The sequence below is a fragment of the Lagopus leucura genome, unplaced genomic scaffold (genome assembly GCF_019238085.1).
Source record: "Lagopus leucura isolate 7727_CA_CO unplaced genomic scaffold, USGS_WTPT01 Super-Scaffold_774, whole genome shotgun sequence".
Taxonomy (NCBI): Eukaryota; Metazoa; Chordata; class Aves; order Galliformes; family Phasianidae; genus Lagopus; species Lagopus leucura.
This window is the reverse complement of record NW_024962258.1, coordinates 6,284,888-6,308,213: the sequence shown is the minus strand read 5'-3', so window position 1 is coordinate 6,308,213 and position 23,326 is coordinate 6,284,888. Positions and strand designations below refer to the sequence as shown.

Below are 23,326 nucleotides of genomic sequence, written 5' to 3'. Positions count from 1 at the left end.
CAAAAAGTGAAGGACTATTTCTACTGTAACTTTCCTGGGCGGAGCAGGTCATCTTTGTTTCTAAGAAAAATTTTAGATTTTAGTGTCCTCTGATTTCAAATAACTTTCAAGGTGAAAAAAACAACATCCATTTATTTCACAGCAAACAGCAGCTGGAGCAAGATCATACAGGCAAATGAGTTTCAGAAACTGGAAAGAAAATAAATCAGCGTACCAGTTTGATTTTCAGCATCTTTCTCTGATCACTAGCTCATATTCACACAGCTTTCCCTTGGGAGACAGCTGCTTTTGTTGCCTGTTCAGTCTCAAGACAGGCTCATTTCTACTTCTGCATCACAAAATAGGAGGTAGAAGAGTCTCTTGTCTGTGCCCCTCTTCAATCATGGCTTTTAACCTTCACCAACTTTTCCCAAGACCAGTCATTGTTCCCTGAGAGTGCCACACAGTCTGCAGAATGTACAATAGAACGAGCTCAATGCTTTCTCTCCCCAAGAAAGGACAAGCAGTTTATTACTATAATAAAGGTCATGACACTGCTTTCTTGTATTAATGCTGTATTTCTAGAAAGATCATGCAGCTCAGATGATAAAAATAACAATTCTCTGTGAGAACACTGAGACTTCATCTTTCAGGCAGTTTACATAATTAAGCTATTCTCAGTCACCTTAAGATTTTGAAGGCTTAAACAACTGATGAGTTTAATTAAGTATAATTCATGTGTTCCAAAACCCATAGGCTAGTAATGAAATTAGATGATTGTTTGCTTTGCATTAACCGCTACAAGCTCTATGCAGCAAACTCATCCTTAGTACACAAAGCAAGCAGCAAAAAACTATCATCCCCTAAACAGTGATAGCATTTAAGAATTGTTTGACCCCTTGCAGAATGGTACTCCAGCATGCTAACCCAACTGCACTACAACAAAAATCCACGTGCTCCCCAAAGCACTGCAAGAGCCCATAACTCTTTTACCATGGCTAATTCTGCTGGGCCTTTCTGTCTCCAGGACCCAGCCTCAGTTGTTGGCTGCTGTCACCTGTGGCTTGTCCAGTCCTTACTATATCTGTAAGGAAATTGTTGTGCTGCACTTCATTGAGAGGAATTTTCTCCAGGTGGGGAGTGGAAGAATTGCCTCTGTCCATAATATAGGCAAGCCTCCAAAAAACAATGGAAACTCAGTCCCCAAAACAGAACTTGGGAAGATGTAAACATTTCCTTATTACTATAAGTAAGTGTTTGGAAATTTCTTTTTAACTTACACTCATGCTTAACCTACTCCAGAACTGGGCTGTAGTTGACCACTGGAGGAGCACAGCTTCCACCTCTTCTATCTCAGGAGCTCAGCAGAGAAGGAATATTTCCACTGCAGAGTCACAGATCTAGGGGAAGTTGAAGTCTATTGCTCTGCTTTCACATAACTTCTGCATAAATCCAGAAGTAGTCACTGATCAGGATATGGCTGATAAAGAGCACCCTGAACATATACACCAGTGAAGAAACACCCACTGGTTATAATGAAGGGAAGTGGGTGGTGCATGAGAGAAATAGGAAGATTGGTGGTACTCCAGGAGCTGCATCAGGAAACAGACAGGGCTTGTAGCTGGCAAGGAGCATACTTGTTTCTCTTTCAAGTCATGATTCTTCTGTTTATCAACGTAGGAAAATAATGAGTTGTAGCACTAGAACAAGGCTTTAAACCATGGTTGTCCAACCTTTTGGCCTACCTGGGCTGCACTGAGTGAAGAGGAATTGTTTTGGGCTGCATATATGTAAGAAACTCCAAAAATATTGACTGCTGTTTATTTCTACAAGTTATTTCTATTGGTAACTATGATTCATACAAAGAGAACAATAACACTATTTGATAGAGTGAATTCTCAACTAGGAAACACTTTTTTTAACGCAGTAATCACCATTAGCCATTTTCAGTGGCCATTATGTAGAGCCTGCATGCTGCACTCCTAAAAATTTGCACCAGTGAAGGTGACTCACTGTTCCACAGCTGCTATGACAGTGTTGTTGCTGAGATGGTGTCACCCACCACCTCACTGTGTTCACATCCACTATTTTGTCTCCATAAATGTTCAGCAAGTGTTGATGAATATTGACAAATGCAATTTTTTCCACATGGAGGAATTCAGTTCCACGCCTTTTCTTCGCTCCATGTCAGATTCCATTCTGTCAGACTGCCCTTCTACTGTCACCTGTCACACAACAATCAAGTGTAGTGGAATATTTGTGGGAATGTTCAGCCTCTACTGCTGCTGCCTCTACTGCCATATCACCAATCTGCCTCTGACGTTGTGGGTTGATGTAATAAAACAGAAGGCATATATAATATCGTAGTAGTAGTTAATATATATAAATAAACATTGTAATTTTAACATTTTTTATGAAAACATAAAGAAGAGAACACCCAGCACATAAAATTAGTTGGTTATTCAATGTCTTTTTTGTGAAACCAATGCATCAGACTGATTGGATGGCAGTGGTTGCAATTCTTATTGAGTTCTCAAGGTGTTCATCAGAGATTTCTGACAAAATTTTACTCATCCTGTGCTTCAATCTTGACAACAACTGTTCACAAATATGCATACTGCCAAAAGTTGATGACATTTATAAGGCATGACTATGAAGCAAAGAATATATCTCTGCTACGACAGGTCTTATAAAAGTGCAGTAGAGAGACGTTCACATTTTGGGGTCAAATATGTGACTGCAACTCTACACATTCAATTTGAAAATTTGCAGATCATGTATTTAAGTCGACTGAAATTCCTTCATCACAGTGGAAAGCATGGTTGCTTATTTGTTGATGCTCACAGGACTGTGTTTAGCCACTGTATCAAAATGAACACAATTCTTTGCCATCACTTGAGTTAGCAGTGCATTGCTCCCTCCCCATGCCCTTGTTAAAGCCCAGATAGGGTTCATAATGCAGCAGTGCTCAGTTGTTGCTAAGTGATGGCTATGTGCCCAGGGTGGGAAGATCCTCTAGCTTTAGAATAAGAGGCAAGGACAGGCTGCACTACTTGTTTTAAACATCTTGCATGCTTGTTTTGAATGGTGCCACTTGGCAATGTTTGTAGGGACTACTGCATCAGTGATAACCAGCAGCCTATCACTAAGCAGAATGGTCAGTAAAGCCCTTTTACCTCTTTTTTATCTTTCATTACAAATATGTTTAAGAAAAAAACTACTAATTTGGGAATGTGTAACCATAAAAATAGCACTGGGTTTGAAGATATTCTGTCAAAATCACTTGATTTTTTTTATTCAATATTTACCTTTCCTGATTAACTTCTTTATAAATGACATAGAATATGAGATTTAGTGCACTCTTAGTAAATTTGCAGAAGACACCAAGCTGAATGGTGTGGTTGATACAGCAGAAAGAAGGAATGCCATCCAGAGGGATGTTGATAAACTCAACATGCAGGTCCTTATGCACCTAATGAAGTCCAACAATGCAAACTGCAAGGTTTTGCTCTTGGGTTGAGGTAATCCCAGATTACAAACTGGGAGAAGAATGCAACAGTACCCTACTGATAAGGACTTAGGGGTCCTGACAGATAGAAAACTTAACATGAGAGTTCAATGACATCCTGGGTTCCATCAGAGGAGGAGTGGTTAGCAGGGTCAGGGTGGTGATTGTTCTCCTCTGCTCTGCCCTCATGAGGCTCCAGCTGGAGTGAGGCTTCCAACACAGAAAAGATGTAGAACTTCTAGAAGGAGAACATAGGAGGGCAATGAAGAAGATCTAAGGGCTGGAGCACCTCTCCTAGCCTGAAGGATTTGGGTTTGTTTAGCCTGGAAAAGAGAAGACTGCATGGGGACCTCATTGTGGACCAATATTTAAAGGGAGTTTAGAAACACGAGGGAAATCAACTTTATCACAGGTAGATAGTGATAGAACAAGGAGAATGGTTTTAAACTAAAGGAAGAGAGGTTTAGCTCATATTTAGCTTCTTCACTTTAAGCAAGGCTCTTCACTGTACTCATTGTACTACTACTTTCTTCTGTTTTTTTTAAGTCTGTATCTAGACAAAATATGAAACTGATATGAAACTGAGCTGCACTTAGGTGTGTTGGCAGTCAAATGATATTTGCATTTTTAATAAGCAGAACAGTCCAACAACTAGAAAAAAAAGGCCGTGTCAGAAGGGAGGACCTAGAGCCCTGCTGCCAAAGTCTGGATGTGACACAGACTCCCTTGGGTAAGCTGTGTGTGTGGAAGATCTGTAGTGTGGATGTTGCGACACTGTACTTGCATTGATTACATGCCAAGCTGTGAAACAGCCAGCAGCGCTGGTGTGGATGCTGTTAGCTTGCCCTCTCTGCGTATAGAGTCTGAAACAAGGAAAACTGCCTGTGAAGGCTGCACCCTTGAGACAGGTGGACCTGCGCTGTAGAGAGAGAAGGCACTGACAGACTCATCAGTGTCCAGTGTTTGCTCACAGTGTCCAGTGTTTGCTCAGTTGAGCAAACACGTATTGTTAACTGTTACATAAGAAGAGCTCTCATTGCAGATTAAATAAGCTCAAGGCTGGCGTAAAGGACAATTTACATAAGTGTGTGCCAATGCACTGGTGGCTGTCACCAGGACACTGAACAGTGCTAATCATTTTCCTCTGCTCCACCTTCCCACAATAGCCCCCACAAGTCTCAAATACTGACTGGAATGGCATTAATTTACCATGTTCTGATAATTAAAGATTGCAAGCCAGCACTAAAGTCTGAGGCTGCTAACCTCTAATACTAAGAAAGCATCTCACAAGATTTCAACAGGGCTCACACACACTCGAGGCTCAAGTAACATCAATGAACCTTTGCCGTATGCAACTACTGCCAGCTATCAGCAGCGATCAGTTGCTGGTGTGCCAGGATCCATCATCGACAAATGATCGATGATGGTCAATGATGATGGTCAAATTACTGATAGCTGACAAGGATGTTGTTAAGTCGATCTATTTAGGCAAGAAGAGCTCAGAGTGTGGAGTTGCCAGAGAAGGGGCAATATGCAAACTGTCCAACGCTCCATGTTTCCTTCTCCTCAGCAGTGGAATACAGGAATAACATTGCCCTCTCGTGGGTAATCGATGAAATGAAAAACGTCAGCTCCAGTCCTAGTGTGGGCGTGGCCTCGTTGGTTCTGCTAGTCTCTCCCTGCAGCCTCTCGAAATTTTCATTTTGTGTACTCAGATCGTTCAGAGTAGAGAACTGTATTTTGCAGAGCCAGGACATCCTTTTGAGTGGAAATCTCTGTGTGCTGACAAGGAGTAACTCTATGAGGCTGTGCCAGAGCTCTGTAAGTGCCAGGTATTTCAGATCCAGATTCTTTTTATTGTTGGAAGGCAGGAAGAAGCATCAATCTCAGTAATTTAGCCTAGGAGCTAAGACACAGAACTAGGCTTGTGACAGTCAAGTAGGTCTGATTTGCTTTCAGAACACCCTTTGTTTCTGTTAATAATGCTCAGCCTGAGCAGTTCAGATCGCAGTTCGTGAGAGAGTTGATGCAGTGCATTGTGAAGAGATGCAGCATAACTGAGATTCTTCTGAGAAAACATGTGAACTGTTCAGTACTGTTCAGTACTTTAAGTACAACAGTACTGAAAGTCTATGGTATAGAGGTGGTGACTAGCCTGCCATGATGGCTGTGGAATTTAAATGTCCTGAGAAGGTACACACTATGAAGAGAACTGATTTTGGTTTTTGTCTAGATCTCAGAGGACCTGACTGAAGAAGAATGAGTCAGCTGGTAAAAAGGGGAGGGAGGAGGAGGGGTAAAATCAAGTAGCAGACTGAATGGTAGGGTGTGCAGCACTTAATAAAACCTTAGTCCATGAAAATTCTTGTTCAGTCTGTCTCCATTTCAATGTACTTGGAAGGAAGAATAAATGGAGAAAGAGCAAGCATCATCTTGTCTAGAGAACAGGTGCTTTGAAGATCCAGCTGACTGCTGAAATAGTATGGTGGGAGATGAAAGGACTGTCAAAAAGTTCAATGCACAAAAAATAAGCCACATTTAGATGGCGTGTCTTTCAGAGCACTGGAGTGGAGGATAAAGAAAGCGCTTCTAAACAATGGCTGCTTTTATTATTTTGGGTTTTGCAGGTACACAACATTTAAAGAGAGGTAAATCAAGGTTAATAAAGTCTCTAATTATATAAAATGACTCTAATTGTATAAAATAGTAATGCCAATTCTGTAGAAGTTATGAGTAAAGGGAAATACAGAATCATAGAATCATAGAATCATTAGGTTGCAAAAGACCTCTTGGTTCATCTAGTCCTACTGTCAGCCCATCACCACTCCACCATGCTCACTAACCACATCACTCAGTGCCACATCTACATGTTTCTTAACATCTCTGGAGACAGGAACCCACCACCTCCCTGGGAAGCATTTTCCAATGCATCACCATTCTTTTAGAGAATAAATCTTTCCTAATATCCAACCTGAACCTTCCTGGCATCACTTGAGGCTATCACATCCCATCACATAGATTTATTTTACAAATAGGTACCTTCAGTTTTGGTTCAGCTAGCCTTCAAGCCCTCTGTGGAAGGAGGAGGAAGTGCCCCACTTCAACCCCACTGCTTCCAGACCTCCATGTAAAACAAAGCCTCTGTTGCTGTGCTCTAACCTCTTGTGTTCTGACATTGCTGCTCTGTCCCAGATCAGAATTATATTGCTGCCAGACCAAAATTCAGTTTCTCCCAGGACAACCTTTGCAGTGTCATCCTAAATTTCTCACCATGAACTGTCTTCTCTATTCTACCCATTCCAATCAGACCCAATGTTCAGCAGCCAGGCCCCTGCTGCTCTATGAGACCCAACACTGCTGCTCCCAGTCCCACAGCCACTCTGGCTGAAAGCAGGAGCTTTCAGCAAGACAAAGCTACAGACACAAGCTGCTCCTACCGAAATTCTAGCTAGTCAAGATTCAGAGCAGGAGCAGACAATGCATCCTGTAAAGTTGTTGCAGTAGCCCCAGCACAAGTACATGGAGCTGTGTCATCAAGGTGACTTGCTGGTGCTCCCATCTCTTTGGAACAGTCAGGTCTCTGACAGCAGGGTCTCTGCATCTTTCCAATGTCCATGTCTTCGTGTTGTCATGAGCGTGCTGCTGCAGCTACATTGCTTTACATAGGTAAATATTCTCTCCCTCCTCACTTTTTCTTTTTTATAAAGCTATATAAAAGTCTGGTGTAATGCATGAAAATATGCTTAATGTATCTTGCTATTACATTAGATTTTTGTTCACGCATCTCTTTAGAGAAAAATACAGACATATGAAGGCACAAACTTGTTTAGCAATTGCAGTTGTGGGTCTTTTGGCAATGTTGTATTTCAGATTCATAGCAAAAGGTGGTGCTTTCCAAATTTTCAGCCCAAGAGAACATGACTTTTCACACTCCTTTACTATTAATTTCTCTAATGGAAACCTATATAAGGGCAATGCCTATATCATCTATGGATAATTTACTATAATGTTGCAGTGAGTACACAGCTGTACAACTGGTTTAGGAATCAAATTATATCACAACTTGTGTTCTGACCCTGACACTGCCAAGCATTTTGCAGGCAACATTTCTAGACACTTGTATTACATTGACTTATCCATATCAGTAAAATGAATACAGATCGTATCAGCTGCTTCCCAAGACTGTTGGGTTGAGTGATGTTTCAATGCTGGTGAAATCTGGACGGACTAAACATGCACAAACTGGTAGAATGTTTTTACCATCAAATAAGCCCTTTAGTTTAGAGTTAAGTCTTCAGCAGACTTCAAGGAAAGCAACTTATGAAATAAAAAAGAAAATAGCCACAGATCAAATGGCAGAAAGTGCTCACTACCTCTTGGTTTAATTATGTGTTTGAGAAAAAATGTCTTGGTTTAACAGATTCATCTACAACAGAAGAAAATCAAAACAAATATAAATAGTCATGCAGACAAAAAATAGTATTTCTGCCTTTATCCAGAAACCTTGAAAGCTCGCTTGACCTTGATTTTCAGTATGAATACAGACCATGAAAGTGGGGCCTCACAATCCTTCTGACTTTTTGGAATTTAAGCAGGAGGTGTCAGAAAATCTTTGCTTTCCCTAAATATGGGTAGTGGCACAATTTGGCACAAAGCTTTAAGAAAACAGAATGCTTTAGCCGCAAAATAATGCTCATTTTTCTATTGCTAAAGACAACTTTCAGACAACTATTTCCCTGGCTTGTTTACAGTTTTGCAGCTTCCAATGTTTGAAAACAAAGACTTCTCTACTGGACTTAACTGAAAAAGCAGTGCTGCATTTTTTCTTGTAACAGAGATCTTTTTTTCTACCAGACAGATCATGTTGTTGAACTGAAGGCCAAGGAAAGAACTTAAAAACCTGCCCCAACATCTGCTTTTTTCTTGCACTTCCTTGTTTCCATTCATGAATCCACTTGCTTCCATTTGTGAATCATTTTTGTGAATCCATACTTAGAACAATGCTCTGCTATTCACTATGCAGTTATATAAAAAAATACTCTGCTTTTTACCATTGTTCCTTCCACTGATTTTCTTTGGCTGTTACTACAGTCTACAGCAGCCCAGCTGAACATTTCTACTTAGTGCATAGCAATGCAGAAGTGCAGGTTGTCCACATACACAATATGCAGGCACAGAATCAGAGAATCAGAGAATCACGGAATCACAGAATGGCCCAAGTTGGAAGGGACCTCAAGGACCATGAATCTACAACTCCCCTACCACACGCAGGGCCACCAACTTCCCCATTTAACACTAGGCCAGTTTGCTCAGGGCCCCATCCAACCTGGCCTTGAACACCTCCAGGGATGGGGCATCCACAACCTCTCTGGGCAGCCTGTTCCAGCACCTCACCACTCTCTCTGTAAAGAACCTCCCCCTGACATCCAACCTAAATCTTCCCTCCCTCAACTTATAACCATTTTCCCTCATCCTGCAGTTATCAACCCTTTCAAAGAGTTGATTCCCCTCCTGTTTGTAGGCTCCCTTTAGGTACCGAAAGGCTGCAATGAGGTCACCCCGCAGCCTTCTTTTCTCCAGGCTGAACAAGTCCAGCTCCCTCAGCCTGTCCTCATAGGGGAGGTGCTCCAGCCCCCTCGTCATCTTTCTGGCTCTCCTCTGGACCCTCTCCAACAGCTCCCTGTCTTTCTTGTGCTGGGGACTCCACACCTGGACAGTACTCCAGGTGGGGCCTCACAAGAGCAGAGCAGAGCAGGACAATCACGTCCCTGTCCCTGCTGGCCACCCCTCTTCTGATGGAGCCCAGGATATCATCTGCTTTTCGAGCTGCAAGAGCACGCTTTTGGCTCATGTTAAGCTTTTCATCTATCACGACCCCCAGGTCCTTCTCTGCAAGGCTGCTCTCAAGGACTGCTCCTTCCAATCTGCATGGATGCCTGGGATTCCTCTGGCCCAAGTGCAAAACCTTGCACTTTGCCGTGTCAAACCTCATCAGGTTCACCCAGGCTCACCTTTCAATCCTGTTGAGATCCCTCTGAATGGCATCCCTTCCTTCCACCATGTCAACCGCACCACTCAGCTTGGTGTCATCAGAAAAGTTGCTGAGGGTGCACTCGATTCCATCATCGATGCCACTGATAATGATGTTAAGCAGCATCAGTCCCAAGACAGACGCCCTGCAGGATGCTGGCCTTCATCTGGACATAGAACCATTGATGACCTCCCTGTGTCTGCGGCCTGTTAAACAATTTCTTATCCATTGAGTGGTCCACCCATCAAATCCACATCCCTCCAATTCAGAGATAAGGATGTGGTGGGGAACCGTGTCAAAGGCCTTGCTCAAGTCCAGGTAAATGACACTGGTTGCCTCTCCTTGTCCACCAATGCCGTCACTCTATCACAGAAGGCCACTAGATTGGTTAAGCATGACCTTCCCCTGGTGAAGCTGTGCTGGCTGTCTTGGATCACATTCCTCATGTGATCAAGCATGTCGTGCAGGAGGATCTGCTCCATGATGTTCCCAGGTAAAGAAATGTGATTGTCAGCCATATGAATTGCCTCTAGCTGCCAAAAAAATACAGGTCACATAGTAGGCACATTTGAACCCTATGTAAAGCATCATCAGTTGGAACTTAACAAAAAAAAACCAACACTTCCCTTTTAGTCAAGACATACAAACCCTGTCTTAAACATAAAATCCATAAGATCTGAAAATAAAATGCAATGTTTTGTGAAATAAAGTAAAATAAAGACACCATTTATAATCTAATGGTTACTTTCTTTGTTATTTTCATTATTTTTTTTTTATATATTGAATAGGTTAGTCAAGCTTTTAGTGTCTAGATCCAATGAGAAACTATTATTTGCATTAACAGCTAAATGATATATTACTTAACAAAAGTGAAAAGCTTGATCAATGAACTGCATTTTACTCTAGTGCACAGAAAAGGGTGAACTTGGCATTTTCTACTTGGTTCACTACTACTATTTCACACAAACTGAAAACAAGTAGTTGTTAGAACTTAAGTGGATTATACTCACAGGCAAGCATAACTAATTTGGTGGTCATAAAGAATTCAATTATAACCTTCAGGTATGCGTGACTCTGTTTCTATATAGAGAATATGAATATATTCTGAATATAGATGTTAGACAAACTCAGTAGTTCTACCTTAGTTTGCATTGGAGATATTCAAGACCTGCGTGGACACCTACCTGTGCAGCCTGACCAAGGGAGCCTGCTTTGGCAGAGGGTTAGACTGGATGATCTCTAGGGATCCCTTCCACCCTCTACAACACTGCCTCTTCTTCAAGCCAGCTAGCAGCGTGGCAGGAGAGATGCTGTCAAACGGCATTCAAGTAATAATATATCATCAACAACATTTTTTGTTTACTTAGTGCTTGCTTAGAGCAATTTTCTGCAAACCACATAAGCACATAGCTAAATTCACATGGCAGCAAGATGAATACAAATACAGTTGAGCATAGTGCTCCCTCATTTTCATTGTTTCAGTTTTTGTTTTGAGTGTCTCTATTAATGTACAGGAAACTGCCCACAGAGCATAGTTTTATATCTTCTATGTGTAAGATGTTGGTTGACATTTTAACCAACAGTATATACAGTAACAACACTGCAAGAAAAAGATGAGATCAAGAAAAATTAATTTGGTACAGCATAAATCAGCTTTCTAATTTGAAGATGTATATATACGTATTATACCTCTGTGAAAGCCAAGTGTTCAGCATTTGCAATAGAAAAACACCCCTAAAGGGTTAGTCAGTAAATAGGTAACTTTGGTGATTAAGGCTAAATTAATTGCTGTGATGCTAAGAAAGAAATTAAAACCCAGAAGAATTAAAAATGAATTCATGTCTATAATGCCAATAGAGAAAATGCTTGAAGACTAGTATTTGAGATTATTAGTGGAAAGAATTATGTGTGGGATGCTTAGACCTTGAGCAGATAAATATTCTATCACAATGCACAGCACTGGTAAGCAATCTTTTAGTATTTATTGAATGGGACCATAACTACATATATATTTGTAGATTTTTTTTAAGGTTGACAACAGCAGCTCTTCAGAAAGAACACCAAGCAGATAGTAAGGCTGTACAAGATGGAGAATTATAGAAATAGAATTAGAACAAAGACGTCAGTTTCATCTGCTGTGATAACGCCTATATATAATCCCTGACATTACACTTTGCCTGAACACACCAAATGGTATAATCAGTGGTAATGTAAGAGACCACAGCATTTACCCACGGCTAGTCACTGCAGTCAATAAAAATCACTGTATGGATCAATTTACAAAGAACCAACTCACAATGCTTGCCATTTTCCCTAACAAAATGCTTCTCCATCAATTTCAACATTGTGGGCTCAATCTCAACACGTAGTGTTTCATAAAATGATTTACTAATAGAAACCCATATCTTGCCAGTTCAATGAAGGATCAACAGAATTGTCATGGTTTTATCTCTAGATCTGCATCCATGACAGGGGATCAGCTCAAAAGGGCAAAGAAAGGAAAGGAACGAAAGAAAAAAAAAAAAACAACCCAGCAGCAACTTACTCTAGTAATTACAGTAACAAAATACAAGTCAATTGAGATTGAAGCTAATAAATATCAAGTAAAAGGGAGTGAGTTTCTGAAAACCCAAATTCTTACTCTCATTCGCCAAGGAGAAAAAAAAAAAAAAAAAAAAAAAAAAAAAAAGACAGTCTCTGGAGACTTTCAGTCAGTTTTATCTTTCCCTCCTCCCTGGGACAGAATGAAAAGGCAAAGTCTTCTGGGAATCATGGTTCATTCTTCTCTTCCAAGACAGCAGCATTAACTCTTTATCTCCCAGTGCACTACATGATGTTATGATACTGATAATGAACCACAAAACCATGACAAGTGTGCAGCTTCCATCAGTATGACCATGCTAAGTCTATTGATATACAGATATACATAACAGTAAGATACATGTTATCCCAACTTGTTGAGAAAAAGTGTTTGATATTCATTATATTTTGTCAGTAGCAGTGAATAGTAGATTGTTGAAAGCTGCTAATGAATTTTACAGAAGCTATGGGAACACTTCAATGAATTCAGGTGTCAATAAACTGATAAGCTTGGTTTCCAATGGACACAGTCAAAACAGTAACAAATCTTTACTGTGTCTCAGCGAGATCTGTTCCTCCTCACTCACAAAGTGCTGACAATACGCAATTTTCTAATACCCTGTACTTCCTCTACATTGGACATAAATTAATTTAATGCCAGAGAATCATAATTCTGATATCGCAAATACTGATGGGCAAAACTATCAAAACTGAGACAATGAAGTACATACAGAACAGCTTTATGTGGAAAGTGGGTGTGCAATTACAGAGCTTGACCTCTTTGGGATTACAGCAATGTGGTGAACAGCTTACACAACTTGAGTGTTGCAACAGTGGACACAGGCTCTAAGGAAGCAAAGAGGAAATATCACACTCCACATGAGAGCAGATGAAGTTCTGGAAGCTTTATACGTTCAGGAACAGGTCAAGAGACTACAAACCCAAATAGCAGGCAGACTAACATAAGTGGCTTTGTAGTGTGTACTGCTACAGATTATGTTACCAAGAAGAACTGCCAAATTTAAAATTCCAGAGATAAAGAAAACCCAACAACTTACATAACCACCCCCCACAAAAAGTATGTTATCAGTGCTTGAACACTGAACAGGTGTATTTTAATCATGTCATTTATAGATTAGACTGATTAAAACAGGTAAGACACCAGATTTGTATACTTCAAATATTTATTAAAGCAAACAACTTTGTTGATAAAACGTGTTTATCATTAGAAAAGATTGACAACAAAAATAGCTTTTGGATATATTTTTTTACAGATTTTGCAGAATAAGATAATTGCATAGATTTCACAGTGCTTCTTTACTGTCTAAAATAGCTTAACTTCCTGAAGTACTTCAGTGTTATTAGGAATGCTTAGGTTTGTACCAACTACAGTAGATAAAACAATACAAATAAAATAGACATCGTATTTTATGACTTAATGGAATAAATAATCTTCAAGTCAAAAACAAATTCTTTTTTCAAACAAAATTAAATAATGCAGCCTTACTCTTCTTGTTCTGAAGATCACAAAAATTGTTCAAAAGTTCTACAAAATCTCCATGATGGCCTGTCTTGCTTGTCAACTTCTATTTAGCTAGAAAAATTCTGAAATATATCCGCGCCCTCAAGCCAGTTCCGAAAACAGGACAGCCCTTTGTCTCTGATCTGTTTTCTTCCTTTGTCAGTAATGACTTCTCCACTTTGTTTCACAATTACCAGTTTAGGAATTGCTGTTATGTTGTATTTCTTCTTCAGATCGCTGAGAGAAAAAAGTTAAAGACAACATTAGGGATCATTCTAGGAAAACACCTAATTTCTTGTGAAAGGTACGCTGGTTAATTACACATGTCAGAGCAGAAGCAATGACCGTCCAGACTCTTCAGAGTTTGAGGCATAGTACTGGGTAGTGTGGAGAGATGGAGAAGGCCCAACCAGAACTGAGCAATTACCTGGTGAAACTTTAGCTAAGGGAGCAAGGAAAGATGAAGCAACCTTCCCATCGCTGCTCTTCATCACTGTCTGTAGCCTCCAGAGAAGTTGAAATTGAATCTTATGGACTATAAAGAGGTCAATTATAGTGTGACATATCCTTCCACTCTATTTTTATTAGCCAGAACCAGTTGTCTCTTTTTGCTGGCTAGGATAAAATACCTTACCTAAATTAGCATTAGCTGTTTACTCCAGAATAGATGCTGTAATAAATCAAATTTGTAAAGGAGCATGGTACATAATACTTGAAGCAGAAAAAACAAAACAAAACAAAACGGAAAAACACATTAAATTCCTTCAATAACACAAGCTGAAATCTCAACAGAAGAAAAACTGGCAAGAAAGGCCACATATTACCAACAGTGATCATTTCTTGAAATCAGGATATGGAAAAATCTGGACAGATTACAAATAACTGAATAGTTACTGTGCTGGCTGTCTTGGATAACATGCTCATTAGCATAGGCATTAGCATATTAGACATCATCTGTTCTCACTGAAACAAGGAGAAGCCTTTAAAATCCTACATGAAATACAGGACCAGAGAAAGCATTCCTAAAGTATGTCTTTCCTTCTCATTTTTTTTTTTTTGCAAGAAAAACCTTAAACAGGTAATGGATGCTGCTTTGCCAGCTAATTAGCAGCAATTTTTAGCAGAGAAACAATAATAAGATCTAGCATCATAGGCTTGTTCAGACAACTCTGAATTAAAACCAGCTACCAAGGAAACCCAGAGACTGTTTTCAAGTCTCCTAAAATGTAGGAAAAAATGAAAAAAACAACGATCTAAAGCAAATTCATGTAAAGAGAATGTAAAATGTTATCATCTCATATCAGTAAACAAGTACTCATTACTCATATAAGTAAACAAGATGGAAGATGCACTGTATTGCTTCAGCAGACAATCAAATAGTTTATGACGCCTAACACAATTGTAGCACAGGCAGAACTGTGGAAACTGAAGGTAATTTGCCACCGAGACTGGAAATAAGTTTGCTTTCCTAAGAAATATGTACCCCTGTACAATATCTTGTTTATGCAGCCCTGGACAGAAGGTTGCTTGCATCAAACCAGACTGAAGCATGCACACAGATTCTGCTTACATTTGTGTGTAGGTGGTTGTATGACTAGACTTGAAGAACGCTCAAGGATGGATCTGCAGATATCACTTCTTCATCACCATGGATGTGTTAGAGGTGCTTACAAAAGCATTTTAAAGCCTGTTAGATCATCTATGGGGATCTCAGACGCTGTGACTCAGCTGTACAAAGAACACAGCCACCATCAGATGAACTAACAATGACAGTTTAATCACTAGTTGTAAACATCTTGTGCCTCAAAGGAAAACTCAATTTTCTTGCAATACATTGAAGTGATAAGTAATGACATTTTTAAGTATCAGCTGAAAGAAGATATTCCCAGGTGAAGCCTACAAGTATGTACTGTTTCTCGCTGAGAAATCTAAAATCCAAATTGTCAATACAGAAGAGAAAGCTATAAAAAAGGATAGCTGGGAAGACTAGATGAGTAGCCTTTTCATAGTTAAAGAATATTTTAGCAAAATCTTTGAAAATGTTACTTATTGGCCATGCAAGATGGCCAACATAACACAAGATGACAACCTTCATTCACATACAAAATACATGAGAAAGATTATTTAAGGATCCTGGAAGTCACTGAAATTTGTTAGGCCTTTGATTTTTAGGAGAATATTATTGAGGAATGTTTCCGAGGGTACAAAGGTTTTACAGTATAACGTACTGATTTTAGACTATGGTAGTGCTTATTTCCTTCACAGAAACCCATACAGTGCTAAGATTTGCATCTGGGGCTAGAACAGTATTGGTAATAACACACCACTGTTTTACCTATTGCTAAGCAGTACTTACACAGTCAAGTCTGTGTCTGTCATACTGTCCTGCCAGTGAGGAAGCTGAGAGTGGGTGAGAGTTTCGTAAAAGGTATGGCTGAGACAGTGAATCCTAACTAATCAGAGGAATCTCCCAAACCACATGACAGAGTCAGCAATAAAAGCTGGGAGAAAGAAGGAGAAAGTGGGGGGACATTTAGATTTCACTGGCATTGTCATCTTCTCATCACGTGTAATAAATTCTTGCTTCTCTACAGATGGTTCAACATCTGCCTGCTGATAGGATGTAGCAATTGAATTCCTTATTTTGCTTTCTTTGAGGATGCAGTTCTGCTTCATCTTTTAAGCTGTCCTTATTTCAACCCTACTTCAGCAAGTTCCTTCCTCTCAAATTAATCCCTCTAGCCTCCACTGTGGAGGTAGAAAGGCAGTTAAGCAAACAAGCAGCAAGTGGTGCTTGCCGCTTACCGGAGTTAACGTAAGTGAATAATTTTATATGACAATTTAAGATCTATACATAAAAGGGTTCTTAACAGACAGACAACACATGACAAAGTTAATATCATAATGGAAACATATGCAAGACACTCATTCACTAGGTTAAAGGGATATTTAACAGCCCTTCAGTTTTAACAGTTTTCACTTGTCCAGTATTTTTCAAGCAAAAGTACTTCCATCTTGCTACGCTGCTTCTAGTAGTATATGCTGTAACCCACAGCCACGTGTATTTTCTTTCAGCAGTGAAATTATGCACTAAAGTCACCAGCTAGAACACCAACTTCATTGTTGACTTTGAGAGAACACAAGAGAGAAATCAACTTGAATGAATTACAATGGAATTTTTATAAGGTTAATGAGTAAAGTTTAATAAATACACAAAATGTTAAAATACCAACTTGATATAAGTTGAATTTAAAATTGTGTTCTTACTTAGAACAGAAATAAATGGCCAGAATAAGTCAGATGCACTTGTAAAATGTTTACAGTGATTCATAAGTATCTCTGAAGCCGAACTGCCAGCTAATTCAAAGCTTCTTAAGCATTTTCACACAACTCTTTAATGTAAGCAAGGAACAGCTTCAAAATCATTTTATTTTCCTATTTCTCCATACTTTGTACTTCCATTATACATTTTGAACACTAGTCTCACAAACCCCCCGATTGCACAAACCATATTTCGCTACAGGTATCTGAAGGTCACTAGAGACTGGAAAGCTGATTAGGTTGCCTCTATACCTCCATTTCACATGACTTGGGCAAGTCATGACACAGTTCGAAATAGAACCCTAATCCACTGACTCTGAAGCTGTAAGCACATTCCAGTCACCTATGCCAAACAGCTTGCTGGATGGAGTGACTTCAGGTATTACATTTTCTTCAGGAAGTTGGCCAAATTCTACCAGTGTTAGCAGTTACTGAATACAATTACTGCCTGGGAAGCATTTGGAGAGCTATGAAGAAGTATTTTTAAATCTATTTCTGAGTTCATGGAAATTGCTATGAAAAAACACAGACATAGCATTGAATAGATTTTTTATAGCATTAAGTGACACCCAGGAATGATCCAAGGAAGGATGACCTAATCCCTGGGATCAGGCTGTTTACTCTTGAGCTTGTCAAAGTACACTGAAGAAGCAACTTATTATTTCCTGACTTCACTGACTGAAACATCGCTGTTCTTATAGGACAAGATAGGGACCACCTGTACCTTTACTTTCATTATTTAATACATTTTTATGAATATGCAACTTTACACAAATAAACTAAATCTACTGCTTTACCTAATACAAAGCTAAAGAAACATTTTCAGCCTTCAGAAATTTCAGTGCCCTCCCCCCTCCAGTACCTTCTGTGTGCCCCCTTAATCTATAATTCTTCAGAGGAACCAAATCATATTTCTGGGTAGTCAAAACGTATATATATATTTAATTTCTGTCACCATAACAATCCTTGTTATTGTCCCTCACCCTACTCTTCAAACATGTTCATGTCTCCTCCTTTTGTTGTTCTGCTGAGCAAACTGCCTACAGTAATGCCCATTTAAAAATATATTACCACAGGAATTTTTTGTCCCTTTTTTATCAGCTGAATTTGTTTTTTACCAAGCTGCGTATCTCAAGTTGTTTACAAACATGCCTTAACCCTGCAGGCAACTCAGCACCACACAGCCACTTGCTCACTATCTCCTGGTGGGGTGGGGCAGAGAATCATAAAGATAAGCAGTACAGTAACTCATAGGTTGAGAAAAAGACAGTTTTCTATGGAAAGCAAAAGCCATGCACACCAGCAAAGCAAGACAAAGAATTCATCTGCTGCATCCCATCAGCAGGCAGGAGAACAGGGTCATCACAGGTAACCGCTTCCTGGGAAGGCAAACGCCATCACTTTGAATGCCCTGCCTTCTTACCTCACCCCAGTTTTCACTACCACACACGGTCTGTGAAACCCATTTGGCTATCATGGGTCAGCTCTCCTGGCTCCTTGTGCATTCCTGCTGTCAGGGCAGAAGTAGAAAAGTCATTGACTTCGCATAAGCACTGCCCTGTAACAACTTAAAACATCTGTATCCTATCACTGTTCCCATCAAAAATCCAAAGTACATTATCATGCAAACCTCTATGAAGAAAATTAACTCCATCCCAGCCAAAACTACGGCAACAGTCTGCTCTCCTTACAGTTCATCAGCAACGAGTTTTGCTACTCCTTCACTCTTATTTCTTTCCAGAGCACGACCAAATCGGGCAACCCAGAACTATAGCTGTGCTGGAAAAACCCTGGATAGAGAGACAGCAGCAGCCTCGCCCAGAGGACAGGACGATGGAAGCAGCAGAGGGCTGACGCGGCCAAACTCCCGCAGGACAGGAAGCACGACCTGGAGCTGCCATGGCACCAATCAGGGCTGCACAGGGGCCAGCCAGAGGTATGGGAAAGTCCTTATGCCGAAGAGGGGGATGCGAGCCGGCCCCCGCTGTACTCACTGCTTGTAGGGGTCGTGGAAGGGCAGAGCCAGCCAATCGCCGTGCATGGAGTGCATGTAGCCCACCATTTCCTCGGCGCTGTGGTCAGAGGAGATGAAGACGACCTCGAATGGCGCGGGCGGCTGGCTTTCCTCCAGCAGCTCCGTATAGAAGTCGCAGAGCACGGGGGTGAAGTCGCGACATGGCGAGCACCAGCCGGCCGAGAAGTAGAGTCCTACCACCTTGTTCTGCAGTGCCTCCTCAGGGTCCACGCTGCGGCCGTCCTTGCTGACCAGCAGCCGCCCGCTGAACACGTCCACCATGCTGCCTCTGGGGGGGACACAGCGGAGCAAGGTGCGGCACAGGGGCGGTGAACGCGTACACTCCGGAGGCGGCACTAGGCTTGGGTACTCAGGGCGTCTGGAGAAGCATCTCGACACACATGTAAAGCTCCCCCAACACGCACACCTTCGCCGTCTGCATCAGCTTCACGAGCACAGAGTCCGTCCCTTACGTCTGCGCTCTTTATAGCCACCCCGCCCCTGACAGACAGCAGAACTGGCCAATGGCCGCGGCAGGAGGGCGTGGCCGTGCCCCTCCCCCGTAGGTGCTGAGGGATGGCGGACGGCAGGGGGCCGGGTGACGGAGGGCAGTGCCTGTGCCGCAGGGTGGGGGAATCGTCCCCAAGAGCTGAAAGCAACCTTTCACCGGGGCGGAAGTCGCATCCCCATCAGCTTTAGAAAACTTCTAAAGTTTGATTAAAGGGACGTGGTTGGGGGCGGTAACCACACGTGGCACACTGTGTCATGTTCAGTAATTGCACCACATTCTGTTGGAAGAGAATATACCTTAAGCCAAAACTGACCAATACAAGTGCACTATAGCAACTGCTATTTCTTTTGGATACTTTGAGCTCAAATTACGAAGCTACTACTACAGAAAACATTACACATTAAAACTGGCCTTCACAGTTGCTGATCCTACTTTTTCAGCTGCAGAGCCTCAAAAATGTATTCTTTTTTGGGAAAAGACGGAGTTGTGATCAAAGTACATCATGACTGAAGTACTGAAAACCAGTACTAATCATAATAAGTATGTAGTTTGGCAACAAAGTCCTCGGGGAAGGACTTACACAGATGTCTCCCAACCATCTGCCATAGAACTGCAATATCAGAAGTCAAATCATAGAATCATAGAATGGCCTGGGTTGAAAAGGACCACAATGATCATCAAGTTTCAACTCCCCTGCTATGTGCAGCATAAATGTTCAGATCTAATCTGTTACAGAAAAAACTGAAGACAGGCCCCTCAACCCTTCCGTCTGAGGTCTCTTTGAAGTGTTTTTTTCCCCCCTTGACTTGGTCAGTTACTCTCACTTTTTGTCTTGAGACAATGAGAGAAGGAATCTCTTAAAAAAATGAGCAGAAATAGCACTGCAATATTATTTCTATGTGTGTTTTTATAACTGTTTAGATGGATCAGTTTGATTTGAGGCATGCATCCACATGTCAGTTTTTACTGCTTTTTTTCTATTATTGCAGGAGTCAAGGATAATACTAATTAAGTACTAATGAAAAGATGGCTTGTTCTTGTGCAGAACTTAATGCACCTTTAAAAAAGCATAATTGAGAGGTTAGAATTGTTATTCTTTTACAAATTATTTATGTATATTTAAATTAATCCTTCAGAATCAGGACCTTTTTACTTATGATCTCATATCTGACTAACTTGTAATCACTGTTCTGTTATTTCACTGAACGAAAAAAAGGAATTATTGCATGGGCATTTGGAAAATGTTTTTTATTCAAATACAGCTTTCATCCATTTTCACAGACTGCTTTTGGTTTAAAATCCAAGTGTCTTTTCAAAATAGAAGTAGCATTTGAAACAAAGTAATCCCCATATCTCTTATAAATCATTTCTCCAAGTTTTGAATTCAGTTTTGTGATGTCCTCCTTCAGGCTTCCACCGGATATCCAAAGGAGAAGATTAAAGTAGCTGTGGAAAGTTGCTTTTTAAAATGACACAGAAAGTAAGTTTAACTAAACTGACCCTTCAGCTAAAGCTTTTGCTCTACTGTCTGCCTTTCTGAGACTACCTGTGAAAAAGGACAGAGAGAGAGGGCCTTTGGAGAACTGGGGAATCACAGGAAAACATAAAAATATTCCCATAAAAGTTCAGGCTGTCACAGGGTCACTATTAACATTCCCACCAATATGTCCTACCAGTAAAAGACCTTCCCCTCCTCTCCCCTCCCCTCAATTAATTATGAACTGAGGCAATAATCCAAGGAACATGCAACTACCTTACACTGTGCACTAGAAAGCTGGTTAGCCAGATACTGCAGTATTCCATAAAGAAAGGTCATTATCAAGACTGTCTTCTGGTCCTCTCGGCAAGCAGTAACTCAGGGAGTTAGTAACTACTGACTACTACTGTAGTCAGTAACTACAGCTCCACAGGGAGAAATCTAGGGGCACAGGTTGCAGCTGCCTGTATTGAAGTTAACAAGAATAAAAGGTAGTCCAAGCTGATAGGGAATATTGCTATAAATAATGCAGTTCATTGCTTCTCCCTGTGTTTTTAACTTGAAAGCCTGTCTGCAAGCAAAACAACCAATTTTTTTTTTCTTCTGGTAATTCTTATAGCTACAACGATCTTGTATCTGAGAAGTAAACTGTACTACCTTCCAAGGTAATTTTCGTTGGATATATTTCCTTTTATGTAAGCATACAAGCAATGAAAGTCAGGAGAAACTTTAAAGCTTGTGTAGATAAGGCTTCATGGATAGAGTTGCACCCTGTCTGTACAGAAGATAGGTATAGACATGCATGTTAGCACATAAAAAAAATTATTAGTTGATGTGATCCAGGTTATAATGTTGATGTTAGTTTTAATAAATCTATTGAATATAATAGCTACAGAGCATTAAAAACAACAACAAAAACAACAAAACCAACAAATACTTTCCCCAAGAAGCTTAATGTGTTCGTCTCTGTCAGGACATCAAGATTCACTGAAAATGCAGCATATTGCAGAAAGTCTTATCTTGCATCTGCTTGTCTTTGGACCATAAAGAAAATTCTCTGTGACATTAGCATGGACCAATGTAAAAAGTCTTATTTTACGACCTATCTAAGCAGGATAGAACCTGTTTTGTCTAGAAATGTTTTCCAGGAGTATTCTCATTAGAGATGTTAAAATTACTGTGATTACTCCATTTCCTCATCTCCTGACAGTAACGGAGCTTTTGATGCAGAACATGTGATCTTTTCTCAAGGGAAGTGTCATTAGCTCTTAAGATGACACTATCAGAAAGGTTGCAAACAGTATTTATTCAGTAGAAGTTCCTGGAAAAACCGAGAATAAAGTAATTAAAATAAAAATTAAATTTCCCACCATATAACATTGCATTTCTAATTTTGCTGAAAAAAGGCTTTTAAATACTGAATTTACTATAATATTCTAGTGTAACATTGTTTAGTTCTGTCTTTTAATCTGAAACCAAGACTTTCAAGTTATTTTTACTTAGATTGCAAGGAAAATCCTACTTCCCACTCATATTTAGCCTCAGTTAACTATGAATGAATTAATTATAAATCCAAATTTTGACAAGCCTATGAGAATTAACAAGAATATCAAGATCAGTCACATAAATCTAATTATGTTTTCAATGACTGAGGGCATTATTCTGAGAAAGAGACATGGAAGAAATGAAAAACAAGCAATAATTGATCAAACTTGCTAACTTCTACATATTGTGATTACCCTCAAGGCAGTATAATTCCATACCCTTCTGACTGCAAATCTAATGTCTGCATTATTTTATATATTATTTTATATATAGCTCTGTAAACTATACGCAAGTTAAAATACAAGAAGATTCCAGAAGGTTCAAGTGTTTTCTTGATACAAGTACATTCTTATTACACTTCACTCTCTCCGTTGTCTCTATTAGTTGGGAATATTCTGAGAAGCAAAGGATATCTGATTCAGTTAGCATTTCCAATATGTAGTCTTTTAAGAGTCCAGATAGCACTTGCAGTATATATATGATGCTCAATATTTAATTGAAAAGGTGTTAGACTCAAGGATTCAATGTGCTTTTATTTCTTGAGCATTCTGTAGGAAATGTGTACCTATATTGCACAACTAACATTGACAAGCCATGTAATCAGAGAATGGAGCCACAAGGCACAAGCTGACTGATTGTACTAAGAGGAGAGTTCTAAGAGGTTGGAGGCTTGTTGGATCTGTGTTGAATTTAATCATTACCACACTGCATATGCAGTACATGTATTTCATTACACCCTAATTAAAAATTGAAAGAGAGAAACATAATCAGTGTGAACTTTGCTTGAGCAAAACTAAATGTAGTCCCTGAAGAAGTCAGATTAAAACTAACCCTCAAG

At 40.1% G+C, this 23,326-nt stretch overlaps 1 protein-coding gene across 1 annotated transcript; it reads right to left on the bottom strand.

Moving 5' to 3' along the window:
* Positions 1-13,268: 13,268 nt before the first annotated feature.
* Positions 13,269-19,438, bottom strand: NXNL2 (nucleoredoxin like 2). Its single transcript, XM_042864951.1, has 2 exons — positions 18,936-19,438; positions 13,269-13,857 (listed from the first exon to the last, which is right to left on the bottom strand). The coding sequence occupies exons 1-2, from the start codon at positions 19,235-19,237 to the stop codon at positions 13,689-13,691; spliced, it is 471 nt and encodes a 156-aa protein (XP_042720885.1). The 5' UTR covers positions 19,238-19,438; the 3' UTR covers positions 13,269-13,688.
* Between the last annotated feature and the right edge of the window lie 3,888 nt (positions 19,439-23,326).

Excerpts from the sequence above, each read along its gene's own strand:
- NXNL2 (XM_042864951.1), bottom strand. The coding sequence starts at position 19,237 with ATGGTGGACGTGTTCAGCGGGCGGCTGCTGGTCAGCAAGGACGGCCGC. Across the intron at positions 13,858-18,935 it reads TTCCACGACCCCTACAAGCA|CGATCTGAAGAAGAAATACA; the intron begins GTGAGTACAGCG and ends TTTTTCTCTCAG.